The sequence below is a fragment of the Trematomus bernacchii genome, unplaced genomic scaffold (genome assembly GCF_902827165.1).
Source record: "Trematomus bernacchii unplaced genomic scaffold, fTreBer1.1, whole genome shotgun sequence".
Lineage (NCBI taxonomy): Eukaryota > Metazoa > Chordata > Actinopteri > Perciformes > Nototheniidae > Trematomus > Trematomus bernacchii.
The window spans coordinates 16,297,887-16,320,137 of record NW_022987689.1 but is presented as its reverse complement, the minus strand read 5'-3'; the positions used below and the strand labels follow the sequence as shown (position 1 = coordinate 16,320,137).

Sequence of the window (22,251 nt, the reverse complement as noted above, 5' to 3'; positions counted from 1 at the left end):
TTTTTTCCTTCGTCAATAAATCGTGACCCACAATTTTGAACCGCTCAAATCTATTCAACAAAAAATCAGCATACAATTGTAATTAAAGTAAAGTACAGTGCATTTTATATTCCTTCACAGAACAAAAGTAAGCTTTTAAAGAAAGTTTAATCTGATGATGGTCATTAAGTTTCTAGAATCAAAGTTGAACTGTATAACAAAAAAAGGCACACTTGACTTGTATTCAATAAAAAGGCAGACTTGGAGCCAATCCTGAAAATTCACCACACGTGGAAAACATGACATGCTGAAAACCCAACCCCAGCAGGGGGTCTGGGGGGATTGTCCCCCAGGAGATTTTTAGAAAGACTAACATATAAACTACGCATTCTGGTACACTCTGAGAAGAAAATAAATAAATCTATTACTACCCGACATATTTAATAATAGTTTATGCCATTTTTTGATTTTTATTTTGTTCTGCGATATGATCGCGGTTGAGAACCACTGAACTAGAACATTTGCTATGGTTTATCCGAGACTAGTTTCACTTGATTTTGTGAGAATCATGAAGTGTTGTAATGTGTGCGCGTGTGCTTCTTAATACATCATTTGTAATCCTTCCAGTAATCCCCATTTAATGTACCAGTAATCTGATGATGTCATTTTTTGTATTTGATTGCGTAATCCAGTTACATAATTAACGTAATTAACAAGTCACTTCCCAAGCCTGCTCATCAACAATTTACAGGAATAATTCTAAATACTTTGTCATATTCCTAACCCATGTTACCTTGGATTTTTTTTCTCACATGCCTCCAGTTTCAAAAACAGAGAAAAGTGAATTGAGGTAAAAGGGCTCTGCGTTTGAACAAAAGCAACTCATTTATCCAGTCCTATGCCCACCATCACAAACGCATGCATTTTCATTAAAACTACACTTTTGAGTACATAGCCATAAACAGCCTGGTAGTTGTGTTGCTGCACTGCTCATCTGTGTAAGTGTTTAATATAGCAAGAAAAGGCTGTTCTTTTTAAAGTAGTCAGAAAACAACTGGAAATATGAGACTTAGATTATACTGCACATGTTTTGTGAGAGTTTGCGAATGGGTATCATGTTTTGCTGTTGTGAAACACAACCCTCATTTAGTTCATTTGTTTCAAGCCTTGATCCAATTGTTAATCATCTGTGCACTGTGGAGGCTTGTCAAGAGATTAAGATAACACGTGTTGAAACATTGATGTAGATATGAACCTTTTGTAGGTTAGGGTTAAAGGAAATCATTATTGAGCAATACCTGTATTTATTTCATGGTTGCACATGGCATACCTGCGATAAAGTCAGCCAATAAGAGTGCTTATAGCGTTACTCTGCAGGAATCCAGATGTGTTGTCATGTCTCTTTAGCTCTGCAGCAGTAGTGCAGACACTCAGCCGTAGAGGCAGGCTTCCGGAGCGTCCCCCCTCAGCCTCTCTGCCCTGCTGCTCCCCGGGTCAATGCTTGTTAACACTTCTACTATTAGCATGTAGAGAGAGAGCTTACAAATATAGGACTGCAATTGAATAAATAAGTATTAATTAATGTTCTTAGTTATTTTCAGAATATGATTCAAACACGAAAAGGGTTTTTATCCAGAGCAACTGTTAATAGGGTTAGGCTGCTAGTTATGAGCAACAACCATTAGATGTCTTATTTAGCAATCAGTAAAACAACATCAGATACCAATGGCTCTATTAAGTGTTTATGAATTGAACTCCAACAAATATAAATTGTATCCAGTTTTTGAGGCTGTGTTTGAAGCTGTCTCCTGTTTTTTTTTTTAAAACACAGCCGCCAGAGCAGTCTGTATTATATTACAATCTCAAGTGCCTTGGTGCTAAAGTCCTTGAAACCACATGTCCTGGGACAAGCAGTAAAACCTTTTACCACTTTGAATTGCCTTGTGTTGAAAGGCGCTATATAAATAAACTTGCCTTGCCTTGCCCCGCAGAGGCAGGTTTCACCCGGAGCTTTTATGGGGTCGGCCTACCTGGGTCAACCATGGATGTATAATAAGAACTGGATACAGCGTGGGAGGCGGGGCCTCGTTCATTCCTATGAGAGTTGCTCATTGGCGCATGAAGACAAAATGGCCCAACTTTTGAGAGAGCGAAACGTCACGAAAGTATTCATATAATCCGTTCTTATTGTGCATCCATGGGTAAAGGTAAAACTCATGTAGTACTGAACACGTCACATGAACGTGCCGGGTGGCGTGGTCCGAATGTTTTTAATAAGGGCTATATAAATGTTCATACTGGGTAGTTTATTTACTTTAAAAAAAAATATCCAACGATTTACAGACGTCTCTTTCCCAATGTTAGTTAATGAGAAAAAGTCTTTCCGGGCCCAGCGACTGATACGGAAGTGTAGTACCGCCGTTTGGCCACAATATTTTCCTCAGAGTCCGGCGCACTTCCTGGGGGCTTGGGGTCAACCTTTAAGAACACTCACTTCCTGGGTCAGGTGTCTGGTTAGTGTAGTGTGAATAGAGGTTAAAGTGTGTGTGAGAAACAACTCACCGATCCATCCGACGCGCTGGCTCCTACTTTGTCGCCTGTGGCGTTCCAGCACACCTCGAAGATCCCTCCTGTCCCCCGGTAGCTGTGCACTAAAGCCCCCGTCTGCACACACACACACACACACATCAGCAAACCTTCTCCTAATGCTTTGATATTAATGTGTATGTGCAAAAATGTTAAAGCATTATCCCTGACCTGAGTGTTCCAGATGTGCACACACTTGTCGAAGGAGCCGCTGGCGAGGTGCCGGCCGTCCGGGCTGAAGGCCACGCTGTAGACGGGCTCCTGGTGGCGGGTCAGAGTGTGGATACACACCCCCCGCTCCACGTCCCACAGCCGCACCGTGGAGTCAAACGATGCGCTGCAGCGAGGGAACAAGCAGAGGAGGGAGGGGTGTCAAAGAGTGGTGTCGCAGGAATATCAACTGCAATGTTTGACACGTGAGAAACATTATGCACAATAGAAATGCTGGATCTCATTTAAAGGGAAACTACTTCATTAATTCCTTTATTTATGCATGCATTTTTTTGGTAATAAATTGTATTTATAAATGTTCTTCTAATCTGAGACCATATCTAGGCCTTTCCCGATAACTTCTTTTGTTCAACGACATATGTCATTTCAGAAAAAATTGCATTTTTATGTAAATAATTATGGAACATGTTTTAAATTAATAAAACATAAATCTAACAAAACCACAAACGTCGTAAGTAAAGAGAGAGTGTTATTCATTCCTAAACACGCTTTACACTGCCAATCCAGTTTTTTTAAATGGTTAAGACCTTTGTTAAAAAAAAAATAGCTTTAAGTTAGATATAACCAGAGCTGTGGACCATAATCAGGAAAATGTATGAAGTTGTTTTCAATCGTACAATAAGTCAATAATGTCGTTGTTGTGACAGACCTGACCAGGCACAGTCATTTTATCTGAAACACTGAGGGATACTTCTGTCTCTCAATACTATGTCGTGGATGGCATTGTGAGTTTGTTTATTCCGCTCAGGCGCACTGGGATTTTAGGGCTGCTTGGGTGGAAGACCCTCTCTGATCCGGTTGACCGAGCCCACCACAGTGGCAACCTTTACAGGTGCAGCTGGAGCATCAAAACTGGCAGTGTGGTGACTCAGCATCCAAACAACCAATAAGACTGAGGCGTATTGGTTGTTTGGCTCTGCATGTTATCATCAGTCAAAAACTAAGGCAAGTCAAACCTGAATATTATATTAGCAGCAGGTGGGCTGCACGATTTGGAAATAATTCATAATTGCTATATGGTTCCCGGTATTAGAGGGATTGATCATTTTTGCATCATAATTCTCACTATTAGGGAAAATGCATTGAATTATGATGGTAAGATTTCTTAGGGAGATCTGTACCAAACAAACATCCTTTTTTAAGTCTGTGAAATATGATGAGTATGCTGGGATGTCTCTGCAGCACCACATTACCTCATACAGAATGATATTTCACCATATTCATAGACTCTAACAAATACTGTGAATCCTGGAACTTGAATATTGCACTAGTCCATTATGCAATTTCGATAAACCTAGATAAATTGTTCTAGACCAGGGGTGGGGAACCTTTTTCCTCTCAAGGGCCATTTCAATTTTTACAACATCCTCTGAGGGCCGTACAAATTATTGACCTCTGCTTAAAAAAACTAAAATCACAGCCCATTCATTTCTTCTTTCTTTCATGTGTGCAAAGAAAAAGCAACCTCTTAATCCAGATATCTTACCATGACTCGCGCAGAGATGGGGTCGTTACTAGGGCTGCTCAATTAATCGTATTTTAATCGCAATTACGATTATGGCTTGCAACGATTACGAAAACAACATAATCGAAATAAAACGATTATTTTTTTATTATTATTATTAGTTTTTTTTTTTTGTGGTTTTTCAGTTGAATTATACTTAAAGTTCAGGGTAATCAACTGTTAAAAACATACTGTTCACATTTTCTTTCTCCAATCAATTGATGTTTTCAAAGTAAATGGATAATCGTTTTTAATAATCGTGATATCAATTATTGACCCAAATAATCGAGATTATGATTTTTGCCATAATCGAGCAGCCCTAGTCGTTACTCAAAAAGTAATATATTACATCAGGGTATATGCAGGAATCCTGAAGTCAAATGTAATACCTTTTAAGACCTTTTTTAAGACCCTTTCCATACATTTTAAGACCTCATCGCAACTTCGAGTTCTAACCGGTTACATTGGCGACACACTTTACCTCAAATTTACAATATACAGTATTGATTGTAAGATAGCACAACTAAACAGCTTGTGATAACTCCTTCTCATAATTCAGATAGAACAAAGCACAAGAGAATGAATTGTGTGACCAACCCAATGCATTGATTTAGGCATTGTTCCCAAGAGATAAAACAGACAGACTACTGAAGCCTCCTCTCCACATGAACTTCAACCTCTCTGTCAAGGTCAGGTGTAATGCAGTATGCTGCTTTGTTGCTTCTGTAGACACACTTTGTGCTCTTTCATTCCAGTAAAACTCCTCAGAAACCATTAGAAACCAGTATTTGACCAATACACATAACAATTGACAAAACTTTGAACGATGAAATATATTAAACTTTGGTGAGCTTCAGCGGGGTAATGCCATATAGGGGCTCCCTCACAAATACCCTGGGGTTAAATTGGGCCGGGGCTGTCCGGGGCTAAGCCCCGGCACATAGGACGATGCTCTGACGTCATCACCCTCGCACATTTGTCATACAAAAAACGATATATATGTTAAGACTTTTCTCGTTCTTAATATAGACTATATTAAGAGTCGATATGTGTTGACTTTACTTTAAAATAGCAGATCTCTGTGACCGGATATAGTTTTTTTGGCTTAGTGAACGTGTCTCTTCCTTGGATGAGCAGCATCGCCCGGACTCCGCTGCTCCTCCGTGCAGAGTCTGCACTGCAGCGGTGTGTGTCAGTGACGTGCAGTCAGGGGAGGCACGGATTGGCCATCGGGAGAGTCAGGACTTAAACGCCGTGGCTTTCTGGCTAGCACTTAGCATGTGGGACCGGACAGCTTTGTTCCCCATCGACAGTGGCGATTCTAGAGTCTGTGGGGGCCCATCGAACCAGCTTTCATCACCATCAGTGGCACCCCAACACACTCTTCCCCCCCCCCCCAGAGCGGAGCAAGGCAAGAAAACTTAAAATAAGAAGCAGCATTTTACGGCGTGATATGCATGGTGCCGCCTTGAGGGGGTTTCCCGACATGTCGTCGCAGTAAATTAAAGGGTGTCACCGTCACATTCCTGTCCTTTCTTCGGAAGAACTCAAAATAATGGGCATACCTCCACCCCTCGAAAGTTATCGCTGTTGACTCAGCCATGTTTATGCACTGCATGTGGACGCGCAAGTCGCGCAAATGTTACGTAAATATAAACCTGCGGCGGAAATCCCTCTTGTCTGTCAAAGGGAGAATCTAGTCATTCTGTGTTAGTAGGCTAACTGTAGTGTGATTACTGATTTTATAAAAGTAACGAAGTAATGCGTGTCGGGCAATGTTAGTAACTGTAGTGTGATTACTGAATTATAAAAGTAACGCTACTCAAACAAAATGCGCTCGTGCCACACACACACACACACAGCCGAACTTGAATGACACACAAAGACCCAGAAGTAGTTGTACTGTATCATATTATTTTCGATGGCGTTATTGTATGATCAGTATGACAGATCGCCACTGGGCTTACAACTAAAGACACAGCCACGAAAAAACTGCGGCATGTGTACAGCTCCTTATGGGTACTGCAATTTTTTAAGTGCTAGAGTGGCGTTCTGGTGCTCTCCGTCAGCACTGCACCCCTGTCAGACGATACATATACCACGTGATGACACGTTAGGCTCGTGTTGTGTTCAAGGACCCTGACCATGGCCAGGAAAAACAGGCACTCGCTTGTTTAATTCTTTTGCGGTCTAGATTTCTTCATTTTCTTTTTTTTTGCGTGTGTTTATAAATTACCGTATACGGCCCAGAGGCCGGAGGTTCCCCACCCCTGCTCTAGACTATGCAACACACCAGAGGTGGGAGTAAGTCATACATGTGCAAGTCATGACCAAGTCTCAACCAAGTCATTGCTCAGGTCAAGCAAGTCACAAGTCAAGTCATACTAAATTCTGATGAATAACCCCAGTTTCCGCATTTAAATCAGTTAAAATATTGTGGTTATGAAAAGTTTAGTTTTATTTTCAACATAAACAGCAATGGAGAATGGGGCGCTGAAATGATAACCCTATAAGTTCTAAAAGGGCTCTAAAGTGATAACAGGAGTACAACACAAATATTTTACATCAACATGTTAAGCCTCCTGCCCTGGCTCCCCTTCAGCCGGGTCACAGCATTTCTCCTGTGTAAGGCGCTCCCATATGACTCTGTCTCATTGTTTTCCTAACTGTGTCTGTGCACAAAGAAATATTGCATTAAAACCAATACAACGGAATAGTGTATGTACCAGGGCGCATGATATGTGTGTGTGTGTGCTGACAGTGCAACATTAAGATTAAACACATTTCTTTCATTTGGGAACACCCACATATACATATAGTCGGCCAGATGTGTGTAAATGACTGTTCATGGTAACTTGAACACACACACACACACACACACACACACACACACACACACACACACACACACACACACACACACACACACACACACACACACACACACACACACACACACACACACACACACACACACACACACACACACACACACACACACACACACACACACACACACACACACACACACACACACACACACACACACACACACACACACACACACACACACACACACAATATAATTAATCGGGCAGTTCGATGTGTGTGTGGTTCAAACAAAGCAGCCTGCGGTCGCTCTTCAGCTGTTCTAATGAAAGTAAAGACAGTGAAGCCCTAAGGTCTCACAGAAGTTAGCGAGGGAGCCAAAGCTAATAGGCTTAATATGTTAATAATAATATTAGTGACAATATGGGCTGCCACAAAAAATGGCCCAAAAAACTCTAAAAGATGTTGTGAGAATTTGTGGATGCACAACATGTGAGAAAAACACATTGGAGCCAGATGTGAGTGATAACATCTGGTAGTGACACTCCTTGCAAAAGCATAGCATCGGAGACCAGAGCAAATATCCTGAGGGGTGAGGCAAGCATTTGTTATTCATCTTCCCTTCTTTATTTCTCCCTTTGTCTGTCTTAAACACACTCTGACAGTAACAACCATCAGCACACAGTCTGCTGCAGAGTGTGTACGATGAAAAGACAGCGCCCTGTTGACATCATCAGAGCATGATGGAGTCACTCTTGAAATCATAATCATAGTCCACCACACACACACACACACACACACACACACACACACACACACACACACACACACACACACACACACACACACACACACACACACACACACACACACACACACACACACACACACACACACACACACACACACACACACACACACACACACACACACACACACACACACACACACACACACACACACACACACTTCTTTCTAATGAAAGTAAACACAGTGAAGGCGTTGCGTAAAAGGCACAGCTCTTTGCGCACTGGTGCTGCACTTCTCAGAGGCGGAGTTACACATCCCGCTGCCTCCTGGTGCTGTAGAGATTTCATGAAGTGAATGAGAGTCCGAGTTCAAAATATATCTAAAATAATGTATGCACTGCCATTTCCCAACATAAAGATTACAGTCTGCAATGAAACAGTTGTCTCCCGTGTGCTCCACTTCCTACTTGGCACTCCGGTAACTTTCTTGAGCGAACGAGATACAGTATATATATTTTTTTTTCATTGCCCTTTAGGGGCTCCGTACAATACAAAAACAAATATTTAATTTTAAAAAGTAAAGTCCTTTCGAGTCATCTGTCTCAAGTTAAGTCAAGTCAAGTCTCAAGTCATAAGTACCAAGTCAAAGTCAAGTCAAGTCTTTTATCAATGTTAGTCAAGCAAGTCTCAAGTCCAAAAATATGCGACTCGAGTCAAGTCATGTGACTCGAGTCCACCTCTGCAACACAATGTATTGAGTTTGTCTTGATATCCTGATACCTCCTCAGAATTATTATAAAATATCTTATTTTTCGAAAACTGCCTGTTTAGGAACATTAGACTGTGCATATGATGGCTGCTTGGCGCTCTCACCTGGCCAGCATGAGGTTGGCACTGGGGTTGTTGGTCCCGGGCCCAGTGGGGCTCCACTTGATGGTGTAGATCTCTTTACTGTGGGCCTGGAGGTCATGGACACATGTGTCCTGCTTCATACTCCAGATCTATACCAGAGAAGAAGAAACAAGCTGTCAGCATGGATTTATCACTACATATAATGAGTCATTTGTCTGATTATGGCTCATTTAAGTTGTCATCTAAGCCATAAAATGACACAAAATAAATATGCAGGTGATGAGGACTGACCTTCAGCGTCATGTCGTCTGAGCAGGAGGCCAGCAAGCTGCCAGTGGGATCCCACTTGATGGCGTTCACCTCATTCTGCATCCAGAAGATTAGAAATTGAAAAAAAACACAGCATATTTGACTGACATACAAGGGCAACATAATAAATAATATACCTAGTTTAGCAATACATTTCAAAATAGATGTTGTCTTAGCGTCCAACCCAGTCTCACGACATTTCGTGTAATAGTCCCGAAATAAATGTAATCTATTGATTCGTGTTCACCAACACCATTTTCCCATTTTCTTCGTGTCACACAGAACGATTTTAAAAGCAATGTAAATAATATTTTGAACTCGGACTCTCTTTAAAACTGCACCACACAGCTTCACTTACCTCGGGATCCAGGTGACCGATACATTTAAAGATCTTTATAAAGCTCATTTTGCCCCCCTTTTGTCCCGCGTACAGGAAGACTTCGACCGCTGGTCAGTGTTGAATCTGTCTCTGGTTGCCCGAATTAATTCTATAAAGATGAATATACTCACAAAATGTCTATATTTATTTCAATGTGTGCCCATTTTCCTCCCTCAAACTTTTTTTTCGTAAAACTGACACTATTATTTCGAACTTTATTTGGAACAAGAAAACCCCAAGGATACGCAAGCAATTTTTACAGAGACCAAAGGCGCTGGGTGGACTTGCTCTGCTGAATTTGAGGTTCTATTATTGGGCTACTAATCTGAGAATAATACAGTCCTGGCTGCAGTCTGACTCACAGCACTCTCTGCCTGTTTGGCTTGAAATGGAGGCTGCTTCCTGTAGTCCAGTATCTCTTTCAGCATTGGCTCACTCTCCCATTAAGACCCTCCTCTGCTTACACTAAAAATGTAATTGTCAAAGCATCCTTGAAAATTTGGAATCAGTTCAGACGTTTCTTTGGTCTCCAAACATACTCTACATTAGCCCCTTTAACTGCAAACCATGTTTTTCCTCCATCCTTAGTAGATGGCGCATTTACTATTTGGTTTAACCAAGGCATTAAAACATTCAAAGACCTTTATATTCACAACACATTTGCTTCTTTCCAACAGCTATCTGACAAATGTGCACTACCTAGGCAACATTTCTTCAGGTATCTACAGATTCACAGTTTTGTTAATAATAGATTTCCTCAGTTTCCTAATCACCCAACTGATTCGCCACTAGACACACTCCTTAGGCCGTTACCTACTCTGAAGGGAATGATGACGTGTATTTACGCTCAGATTTATTCTCTTTGTTTGGTTACCCTGAACTCCATTAAATCTCTTTGGGAAATAGATCTTGGGGAGGAGATTTCTGAGGAACTCTGGGAAAAAGCCCTTGCTAATGTACATAAATCTTCTATTTGTGCTAGACATGGACTGATTCAGTGCAAAGTAGTGCATTGCACACACTTTACTAAGCTCAGGCTCTCTAAAATATATAAGGAGGTGGACCCAACTTGTGACAGATGTAGCCAAGCACCGGCGAGTCATGCACACATGTTCTGGTCTTGTCCGGTTTTACACTCTTATTGGACTGAAATCTTTAGATCACTGTCAGAAATCACTGGAAAACCGACCTCTCCTAATGCTATGACCGCACTGTTTGGTGTAACCCCACCCACATGGCCACTCTCTTCTCTGGAGACAGCCTACATAGCCTTTGTTACTTTACTAGCCAGACGCCTGATATTGCTCATGTGGAAGTCTCCAATATCCCCTTCACACACCTTGTGGTTAAAAGAAGTCCTAAATTCAGCCAAACTCGAGAAAATAAGGTGCATACTGAGGGGCTCCCTGGGGAAATTCCACAAGATGTGGAACCCCTTCTACAGGTATATACGGGAGCTGGGCATGCCGGATGTCTCTGTACAATATGATGGTGGACCTGCGGTGTTAAACTGTGATTAGTGGGCGGCTGACTGACCCAACAAGTGCTATGTTTTTATTTGATTTCTACTTTTTCATTACGTTATTAATAATGGACTTAGACTCAAAGCCTTTAGTTTTAGATTTTGTTGTTTTATTTGTCCTGTCGCAGTCCTTTTTTTTTTTTTTTGTTTTGTGTCCTGTCGGACTCGAATCGCACTGTTGTCATCCTACTTGTTTGCCAACTGCTATTGTGCTGTCTGTCTGGTTGTTTATAAAAAACTAAAATAAAAAGTTTCAAAAAAAAGATCGTTCTGTGTGACACGAAATAAATGGGGAAATCGTGTTGGTGAACACGAATCAATAGATTCATTTCGTGAATATAACACGAATTGCCGTGAGACTGGGTTGTAGCGTCCCATAGTAGACAGTTGTATGTTGTTAGAGTTGTGAATGAATGCTATTAAAGGGATAGTTTGAAGGTGAAGGTGGTGTAATTAAATGTCAGTGTATTACCTACAGTACTGTGTTTAACTGCTGAGGACGGGGTCAGTAGCAGAACGTATTTTACCCAGATAAAAGAAAGGCTTACCTAAAAAATCCTTAACTGAAGCCGTTATCTATGCTTTTTTTTTTTTTAAAGCCACCAGACTCCACTGAGAAAAATATTAATCTGAAATTGCAGAGCACGGGAGCGGCTGGTTTATTGCCGACTGGATTGGTTGGTTTGTTTGTGTTATTGTGTATTAGTTTGCTTGGTTTGTAATCACACAACGACACAAACTAACTATCTAATTGAGGCAGCGGTACAAAAGTAAATTCCGTATAAAAAAAGAAAAGAAAGTTCAACAAAGTCTGGTGGCTTTGGCAATTATTGATAGCGCCTTCAGTTTCCCATCAGAAAGGGCTCTCTTATGTCAAGGTAAAATAGTTAAATATTCTAAATATAGCTTGTACTTAAACTGATTCTAATTTCTTTTTTAGGTAGGCTTTTCTTTAAGGTGGCTAAAATGTGGATTTTGATACAGTAAACAGTACTGTAGGTCATACACCGACGTTGGATAAGCACCTAATACCCTAAAGGGGCATTCATTATTTTAAATCAGAAGCTAAAGTTAGTAAGAGCCAACGTGTCCTGTCTCACCGTGTGTCCCTGGAAGGTCTTGACCGGTCTGTCCTGACCCAGCTTACACACATGGATGCACATGTCTGTGCTGCAGGAGGCGAACGTGTTGTTGCTCTGCCAGTCCACGTCCAGAGCCGGTGCTGTGGGGAGGAAGGAGAGCTTTGAGGCACAGAGCACCAGGAGAGAAGACCAGATGAACACGATGCTATGACAACAGAGTGGTGCAGTGATTACATCTTTTTGTGACCGGCCCAAATGTTAGCATCGCAAGCACTCCCTCGATTGGTTTTTGGAATGTTACAGAAAATAAGCTCCGACTCATTTATGACACCGTCACGTTTTGTTCAGCAGGAATATCTCCACATTTTGACACCACTTTGTGAATTTGAAAGCATAAATGCAATCACCAGAAGTAAATACCTAACATTTGGCTATGAAAACAAACCACATGACGGTAACATGACTTCACATCAACACCGCTAAGCTTAACGCAGTTAAAGCTGACGTGATTCGTTTAGTAGTCTTATTCAGTCACTTGTTAGAAACCGTTATTTTTAAGACACCTAGAAACTTCAGACATCCACGAGTGGGGTATTTATTAACTTTTTTTGGTCGTAGAACAAAGCGGGAAAATCTTGTGAGCTTGTGTTAACCACACACCTTATTTTGGGAAGCTAACCAAAAAGCGTTGCCTTGGAAACGAGGGTACAGGAAGTGTTAAAATGCTATCTAATTTTGGGGTCGAGGAACTACACCACACAATAGATTTCTTTATGCCATATTTGAATCTGATGATTCACTATTACCCTACTCTAAGGGCAGATATTGTTTTTTAAACAAAAAAAAAGCTTTCAGCACATTTATTTAATGGTCACTTTTGCACGGCAACATAGCAACCATGTCAAACACGGAGCTGAGTGTAAAATGTGTACAGACAAGTTGGGTTGAGTGTGGCAGAAACACATAGTCACAATGTGTGCAAAGAACTCTGATTATATGAATTTATCGTCACTTGGGTGTCACTAGAGTTTAGCAAAAGTTAAGTCAGTCTAAAACAGAAAGCTTCTTGTCACTCACCTGAGTGGAAAGGAAATTGTTGTTTGGCCTCTCCCGTATGTGCGTCCCAAATAATTGTGGTCTGTGTGAAGAAAGACCACACACACACACACACACACACACACACACACACACACACACACACACACACACACACACACACACACACACACACACACACACACACACACACACACACACACACACACAGCACACACACACACACACACACACAACACACCACACACACACACACACACACACACACACACACACACACACACACACACACACACACACACACACACACACACACACACCCACACACACACACACACACACACACACACACACACACACACACACACACACACACACACCACACACACACACACACACACTAATGTGAAGGAGGATATACAGACAGTTAATACATCACAATCACTCACACGCTTTGTACCCCACCAAGACACCAAAACAGGGGTATTAAAATGTATTCTGAAGGTGACGATGAGAATGCTATTATTCTTCTGTACACTAGATGGCAATGTTGAACAACAAAGGTTTCATTGTTGTCATTTTCTGACAGGAGCATGAGTATGTTCATTGTGGAGGTGCACCGGTCACCTGTCAATCAGTAATATCTGGTAAGCGTAAGTAGAGGCTGACATGCAGGTATATCGATTAGTTTAATCTTTATATTGTTAAGGTTTAGAGTAAAAAATATACAAGTGTGTTACATCAGATGTTGCAGAAGAGCCAAAACTTCGGTTTAATGTTTTATTTGTATTTTCTTTGAATCGGCTGCATTAAAAGTAGGGGCTCTCTGTCAAACATCGTTTTATGTCCCTGGATGTCATGTAAAGCGTCATTATGGTGTAGCTCAGGGGTTCTGTCCAAGTAGCAAAATACGACAAGCTTGTTGATAGCTGTTGTTGTAGCTCAGTTCTGTAGGAAATAATTGGACTTTTCCCAAGCCAATTTAGGCGCTAATTTGCAGTTGGTTGTTAACTCAAGTTTGATAAGCAAGGGCTTATTTGTGTGTTGGTTAAGGGAACATTTACATGAGGAAAGATCACACCTCAACCCAAGGGACACAAGGGACTTCAAACAAGCATTTTTAAGAGGAGTGAATCTTCTCCTTCTCCAAGATAGTAACTCCACATTTAAATCCCTTTACACTCTGTGAAATAAAACGGCATGATTTAGTCTCTAGGTGAGAAGTGATCATGTTGCTTTGAATACTTTAGGGAGTAGTGATGTTTGTTCCATCATACACAATCGACCAAAAGCAGATTAGTGTGTGAATCAATCAATCAAAAGTTTAACCTCACTAAAGTCAGACTATTGACCACGACAGTGCGAGAACAACCAGTCATTCATTTGTGGGATTATCCCATTCCTTCTTCGGCGAATGATGTATTGAATACTTAGAGTTGGACTGTATCCCTGCTGAATCTTGTCTGCTATGATGCTCTCTGCTTGACAAATTAAAAACAGCTTTTCCTGAATATATTTGTATTTTGTATATTCTTTATTTAATGAAATGCATTACAACTTTATAGAAAGATTAGCAGCAGAGCCAACTGTCACAACCACTGGTTAATGCATTTCTTCTTGAACAAAACCAAATGTCTCCAAAACAGACACATCTTCTCCCATATTGCATTCTGATATGCCTTTTCATATTTTTAAGGTTGTTTTGTACCCAGTGGACATTGCAGGACAGTGAAGCGAGGCTCACCCCAGGTGAATCTGAAGGCAGAGTCCTCCAAGAAATACAAGAGGACTCACTGGCCAACTTCCTTGATATTTTCAGAGAAAGACAGGAAGTCACCAAATGCAGCCCTGATACAAAAGGGCTTGCTGGAAGTATCAGTCAGGTAGAGCATCTGAAGAAGATCTGCCTGATGCTCCGCGGCGCCCAGAAAGATCTTGTGCAACTGACCTCCACAAACAAGGACCAGCAAGTTGCATCGGAGCACATGAAGGAAGACAAAAAGGCCCTTCAGATGAGCTTTGTGCTGACAGACGCTTGCTGGCAGTGTCTAAAACCACGTGGAGGTGGAGCTAGGGAGTTATCTCCAAATAGGATGAGCAGAGAATAGGCATCTCCAAATTGCCCTGAAAAAGGCATAACATCTCTCCCAGACTCAACGCTGCCGCTTCGACATGGAGAAAACCATCCTCCATCAGGAGGCAGAGAAATCAACAGCTTCTCTTCTTGCTTAACTTGAGAAAGAAACAAAGCTCGAGTCTGCTCTGGAATGGACTCAGCAGGAGCTTAAGTCAGGGTTCTTACACCTTTTCCAAAGTCAAATTCAAGCACTTCTCAAGCATTTTCAAGGTGCATTTTCAAGTATCTTACAGCTGTTGTAAGTACTCAAATGATTATTTCCCTACCTCACATTAAATCAGATGTTCTTTATGCTATAAACAACCAAATGTGTGTTTCATAATAGCATTCTACATGAGGATGAAAAATGTTAGAAAAGAAAACTAAGTTTAATATTTCAAAATGAGTGACCCATCTGTACGTAGACTGGGCCTCCCATATAACCTGGCTGAGCCAATATAAAACAATCAGCCAAATAACTTTTCAATACATTATTGATTACTATTTTTGAGGTACTTTTAGGTTGGCAGTAAACACAAGTCAGAGGTACACGGTGTACTTTTACTCCACTACATGTATTTAATACCTTTAGTTACTTTACAGATGTGGATGAATGATGTGAAATATAATCAAGTGTTAAATCAGACTTTAGTTCCACCTGGAGTAAATTCACAAGCTACTCTGTAGTATACAAAGTCATTCAAACTAGCTGCACCTTTACCAGCTTTGAGAACACTTTAATGATCAATCATTATAAAACATATCATATACAATTATTAGGGATGCTCCGATCGCCAATTTTGGGGCCGATCGCCGGAATCAGTATCGGCCGATACCGATCAAGTGGGCGGGGCCTATGGGGACCTTCCATTTAAAGTGATGTTTAAAACTCAGTTAATGGGGCTCATTCACTGGCGCTTCCACAAACAACAACCAACATAATTATTACATTCAAATGAAGTACATTATTCAAGTTTACATTCACTTTGGATAATAACACGGGAGAAATTAGCGGAAGCGCTCTCTTTTCCTCTCTCCCCTCCTCTCTCTCTCCTGACAGCCCGTCAGTATCTCCTGCAGCTCACTGATCCAGTAATGAGTGACCCGACAGTGAAGAATAAATATATTTATAACTAGTTTAGCTTGTTCCAGAGGTAGATACAATAGCTAAGTGTGTTAGGTCTAACTCTTAATGTGTGTTCTGCTCCGCTCACCGGTCCGTCACAGCGGGTGGAGCTGCAGGATTTCTGCTTCACACACACGTTGCATACCGCTATTTTATTGTCATTTTCGGACACTTAAAATACTGCCAGACTAGTGAAGCCATTTTGGCGAGCTTGTTTTGCCGCGCACAGAGAAAAGTGTCATGTATTTTACATGCAACGTTAGCCTAATCTAAAATGCTCTCCTATGGCGTACCTTTCGTGTGGTGTGTGGCTCGTCAGCGCAGACTCTCGCATCGTTATTGTTGCACACTTTGCAGGAGGCTACTCTTGGGCTTCGCTTGACCCTCGTCTTAGCCATGGCTTGTATTTGTCTTCTGCTAGCCAACGCTCGTTGAAACGGCAACCTCCTGGCATACTGTCATCTATCACTCTCATCAGAATGTCCAGGTCACACACGTAACAAAAACACTTGCCGGTCACGCGCATTGCGCGGGAAGGCCGGAGCGGAGCTGTTTTATGTAAAAGCTAAGCAATTAAGCGCGCTCCGACTTCTTTATTTTCTTTTAATCTAAAAAGCGAAGTAAAGCATTTACAATTTCAAGCACTTTATCCCAAATTCAAGCACCATTCCCAAAATTCAAGCATTTTCAAGGATTTCGTACGGGTGCTGGAAATCGTACTTCGTAGGAACGTACTTCCTTTGTAGGAGAAAAAAGCAAAGACCTTCTATGTGGCTCTGCTCACGGAGCAAGGACAGGCGAACATCAAGCTTGGTGACGCTCTAAGAAAGGCTGAGCAGAAGTTGGAGTGCGTTCGCATCCAGTGGCAGGACAACAGGTCCGCCCTTCATCGGGCCACAAAAAGCCTCCAGAAGACTCAGCAGCAGGAAGAGCAGGGATGGCAGGATGTTGAGAGCCCTGGGAAATCGCAGGGCGAGGACTCGGAGAGCCGGATCCCCAAAAAGAGGGAGAACTGGTTCCAAAAGTGCTTCCAAATCCCGGCTGGGCACCTGTTGCTGATTCAGGTATATAAAAAGGCCCACTGAAACACGTTCAGCTTCAATAAATGCAAAACTGTTATTTGTTATGTTTATTTGTGATTTAAAATCTTAGGTAGCACAAGAGTGTGTGCAAATATTTATGAATCAGTGGTAGGCATCTATCAGAATATAAATTGGCTTAACTGGTCTAGTCTAGATTTTATGTTGGTCGCAATATTGGGAATTTGGTTTAAAATGGCATCTACTACACTTCAATAAACACCAACAAATATGATAGTGAACATCCTAACCCTAAAGACTTTAACATTCTGAGGAACAAAGTGAATAAACTTGTTCTGATTGTTCTGTTAAAACATTTAATACCTCAATGATCTCAAAAACTTTTTTAAAGCATTTATCAAACTTTTTGCCTTACCTTGTCTACACCAGCACTGAGGATGAAGTTTCCTTTCTTATTCCACTTGAGTGCAAATATAGGACCTTTGTGCTGACCCAATGTACTCGCCAGGTTACCTGGAAATATGAAAATTCTTGTTATATCCTCAGCTAAGAAAGAGACTGGAAACATTTCATCATCTGAGCGTCCCTACTGAGCTTTGATCTTACCGTCTTTTGTCCATATTCTAGCAAAGCCGTCGTATGAGCCTGTTGCTAGCAACGTTCCCTCGCTCTGAAAGAAAGAGAGCCATGATTCTTATTAGAATTGAAGTCAGTGGCATTCAGTCTTTCTCAGTTTTATTTGAACATGCTGATTCAGGCAGATTGAGTGTGATTTTATATTCCACAGTTTTTTAACGAGACACATAGAGTGGTGGAGGAATGAATCTGTAAACCCTGGGAAAGGAGGCCCCGACCAAAAACATAAGGATTTCAACCGGCGAACCTTCAGTTCCCAAGCCACGTCCCTACAGACTAAGCTACTGCCGCGCCCTATGTGTCTAAGAAACAACTAAGAAGTAGTTAAATGAGACTAATGATCGTCATCACACCTAACATTAGCCACAGTTAGCTCAGCGGTGTTAGCGTGAAGTCATGTGACCGGGATGTAGTTTCTTTATAGCCTGATGTTAGCATTTCATATTTCCTGATTGCATTTACAGTTCAAACAATCGAAATGTGGTGGTACTAGGTGGAGAATATCCTGCTATACAAAACGTGTAACCAAAACGTGTGTTTGCTACAGACCTTATTTTTTTCAAATATCCCATTTAGTGTGGATTTAGGATGTGATTTAGGATTTAGGATGTGATGTTAACTTCCAGATCAGCCTACAGAAACATGTCATCACTGCACGACTCTCTTAACACAACAGTAGCTAATGACTAAACAAAATATTAGTGCTGAAAATACTTTGCAGCTGAGCGGTAGAAAAAGTATTTTCCCCCATGGGAGAGACTCGCCCCCATGTGTGTGGATGGAAGGAATGCTTTCGGCAGGAGTAGTGGTCAAAGGGGCACACACACACACACATACTCACATTCCAGTCTAGTGAGGTGACGTCTTTGTTGCTGGGTACGTCCTGGCCCCCTTCCCGTATGCAGTGCCTCAGAACCAGCTGGGTGGACCCGCCTGTGCTGTTCTCACTCAGGTTCCAGATCCGCGCTGTCGAGTCCCCGGACCTGCCCAGTCAAAACACACACACACAATCTAACGTTAGTCATGTAACATGGCTTCCACTCTTCAAACCAGTACTGAAATGTTATCCAACTGACCATCGCTGCTCTTGAGTAGGGCTGGGGTTTGAAAGCATTTATTCGAACCTGAACCCAGTATCAATTCCGTAAATCTTTCTAAATGACTAAACAACCCTTTTTCACATGATCTGTTGAGGAAAAAGGAAAAATACATTTTACAGGCACAAAACTTAATTGCGATTACGTGGCCCTTAATGCACCCTGTCAAATGTATAGGTCTGTTTTTTTATTTTTGTGAGGCGTGCTCATGCATTGGAGCAGGACAGTGTGTGCACACTGTTGGGTTGGACACTTATATTAATGAGCCCTCAATTGTAGATTAAGGCATTTTAAGGAAGATGATTAATAATAATTTTTTCAAAGTTAAGTCAATTATTTTTACTCCCTTGGCTTCGATCCATGGGCTTGGAAGGAAATTCATGTTATGGATTGACACTTAACTGTTAATGATGGCTCACAGTAATGGCCATTTACAGTCGGACAAGGCTTTTCCTGGGATGGGTGTTTAAGGGGCAGTACATTTATCACATGTTCATGCCTTTTTCTGACTTGTTAAAAACTTGTTTTATTATTTTAGGTGTATTCCACATGTACAATGTTTAGATTTCTTCCATTATCCGATACACGTACTGCCTTTTAAAACAATCCTCCAATATCAGTGTTTCCCCTACCATTGTCTTGGAGGGGCGCTGCGCCCCGCCAACGGAGCCCCGCGCCCCCCCTGAAATTCAAGGTGTTTAAAAAATAAAATTATAATTATTTTTTATATATATATATAGCACCAAATTGCAACTAATCTATATCTAGTGTCCCTTCTCACATTGAACATGTGCTCTTTTATTAAATAAACGAAACGCTTACATTTTAAGTTGTGAGTTTAGTGTTTTAGACTCTAAGAAACACTGATGCAATAATCAATAACAATCCACAGCTCCTCTCTCTGCTCCAGTGGAATTAAAAAAATAATAATATCCCAATGCCCCCCCCCCCCCGCTCAGGCAGCACCCCTCCAAAGCAGTAAACCTAGGGGAAACACTGAATATGGATCAAAAGTGTTGGATACTGTAGCTGTAAATCACCCTGAATCGAAATCTGACGACTCTGTTTCTCAATACAGTGGAAGAGTAACGTTTTTATGAACCATGGAAAAGGTCTTGTTAGCAAGTTTAGAGCCAGCCCTATTTTGGATACGTCTGCATGAAATATTTCCTCATTTGCGAGGCCTCACAAGGGTGATAACGGTGCAAACTTTAACGTTACAGGCCAGAATCTCTGTTCTCCCAGTCTACAATAAAAACGGAGTTTCTGATCATCTTCATCCTGGAAGGGGTTTTATAAAATCGTCTTTGTCGGTAACCATAACGCTTTTTGAATGTGGACGAAATATAGAATATGTTTAAAAATACCAGTGTGTGTGTAGACTACATTACATTTTGCTGACGCAATCTCAAGAGCACAAATCCTGATATCAATGGGGAGCTTGTTCCACCATTTTGGGGCCAGGATAGCAAACAGGCATGTTTTGTTGAGGGATATCTGGGTCTCTTTCGCAGTGAGGGAGTAGCAAGCCAATTGGCCACTGCAGAACGAAGTGCTTGTGCTGGAGTGTGAGGCATAACAAAGTCCTGGATGTAGGAAGGGCCTGATCCATTATCAGCATGGTAGGCCAGTACCAGTGTCTTGAAGCGGGTACACTAGGCGCATTTCTTCAATGGATTTCTACAATAACAGAGCCAAGCCATCTCATGCGGCCGCCTTGGGAAAAAGCGCTACACCCAGCATTTTTCTAAGCGCTTCACCTTCTTTTTTTCAGCCGTTCCGAGTGCTTGAGCTTGAACATATTTAAACTTTTTAGAAAAGCGCTGGTTTTTAACTGTGTTTGGACTAGTAAAGTGTGTGTTTTGCTAACTGACTCTCAAAATCAATTACTGCTATATATATACACACACATACACAAAAAACATGTGTTTTTCACAGACAATTGCATTCTGAAGCACTTTTTACAATTTACAAAACTTTCATTTAGGGGAAGTTATCAACAACCCCCACCATAGTGGGAAACACTATAAAGCATAGACAGATTCCAACACTACTCTTGAGGCTATCTGCTTGTTATTTTCTAAAGCTAAAAAGTAAATAGTGCTGACTGCAAAAGATGAAGAAACTTTCCCCCACAGACATGGTTCCCAAGAATGCAATAGTGAACTCAACATAATTCTAAAACTAACCCTCTTAGTCTACTGATCTGTAAGTAGATTCATGGTTGCCAAATAACGGCTTAGTCTTACTGACTGAACAATAAGCCTTTAGTCATTAGTTACTGCTGGAAAATCCGGCTCATTTACAGCGCCATCATGTAAAACATGCTATGCTCTGTAACAAACATTACATAGATTTTTCTGCATGAGTCCATTCATCTAGAGAGGGATAAGCATACTGTAAAAACAATGACTTAAACCAACAAAGATTTGTTTAGTGGTGGTATATCAGAGAAAGACCACCCACATAGAGTGGTGCAGGGATGACGTATTTACCCGGAAGTAAGCTGGGCATGGGTTCCATCGACAAAAAAGCAATGGGATTTCCCCATAGGATTTTGGAAAATAGCTGGAAATAAGGTCTTTGGAAAACGAACCGGTTTGATAAATGCACGTTTTGTTCAGCCGGATAATATCCACATGTCTACCCTACTTTTATAATTTTCTAATCATAAATCTAATCGCCAGAAGCAAAATGCTAACGTTATGCTATAAACTAACTACAGCCGAGTACAGCAGGGTTGCACGACTTCAACATCACGCCAACTTAAGATCGATATTCAAAAATACAGATTCAAAATTGTACAAGTTGAAGCGTTTGTTTGAACAGTTTGCAGGAGGCAGGTACTTGCTTTTAAGCAGAACAGGGCAAACAAACTTAGCGGGAGTGTTTACGTGTTCGGTGTAATGACGTACAACGGCCTCGACAACTTCTGTAGTCCTATTCAGCCACTTGTTAACAACCATCGTTTTTGACCAGTGGGGTCACTGCTGATGTATTTAATGTCGTAGAACAAAACGTGATCCGTCTCTTAAATGTGTGTCAACCACAGACCTTATTTCCAGCTATTTTCCACATTCTATGGAGAAATCCCATTGGATTTGAGACGAGGGAACAGGTAGTGGTAAAATGCTGACTCACTTCCGGGTTTTAGGACT

General features: G+C 41.3%; 1 protein-coding gene across 4 annotated transcripts in view; it reads right to left on the bottom strand.

Moving 5' to 3' along the window:
• Positions 1-22,251, bottom strand: part of LOC117488741 (F-box-like/WD repeat-containing protein TBL1XR1) — a 38,736-nt gene that overhangs the window by 2,735 nt on the left and 13,750 nt on the right. For 3 of the 4 annotated variants that reach the window (XM_034137808.1, XM_034137811.1, XM_034137809.1), the window contains exons 7-15: positions 18,838-18,979; positions 17,967-18,030; positions 17,776-17,873; positions 13,100-13,160; positions 12,041-12,162; positions 9,022-9,096; positions 8,752-8,879; positions 2,737-2,902; positions 2,542-2,643 (exon numbers count right to left, since the gene is read on the bottom strand). In XM_034137808.1, coding sequence (XP_033993699.1) covers positions 2,542-2,643; positions 2,737-2,902; positions 8,752-8,879; positions 9,022-9,096; positions 12,041-12,162; positions 13,100-13,160; positions 17,776-17,873; positions 17,967-18,030; positions 18,838-18,979 — 958 coding nt within the window. Of the gene's footprint in view, positions 1-2,541; positions 2,644-2,736; positions 2,903-8,747; positions 8,880-9,021; positions 9,097-12,040; positions 12,163-13,099; positions 13,161-17,775; positions 17,874-17,966; positions 18,031-18,837; positions 18,980-22,251 lie in introns of those variants that run through there. The other variant, XM_034137812.1, reaches the window with a different exon arrangement.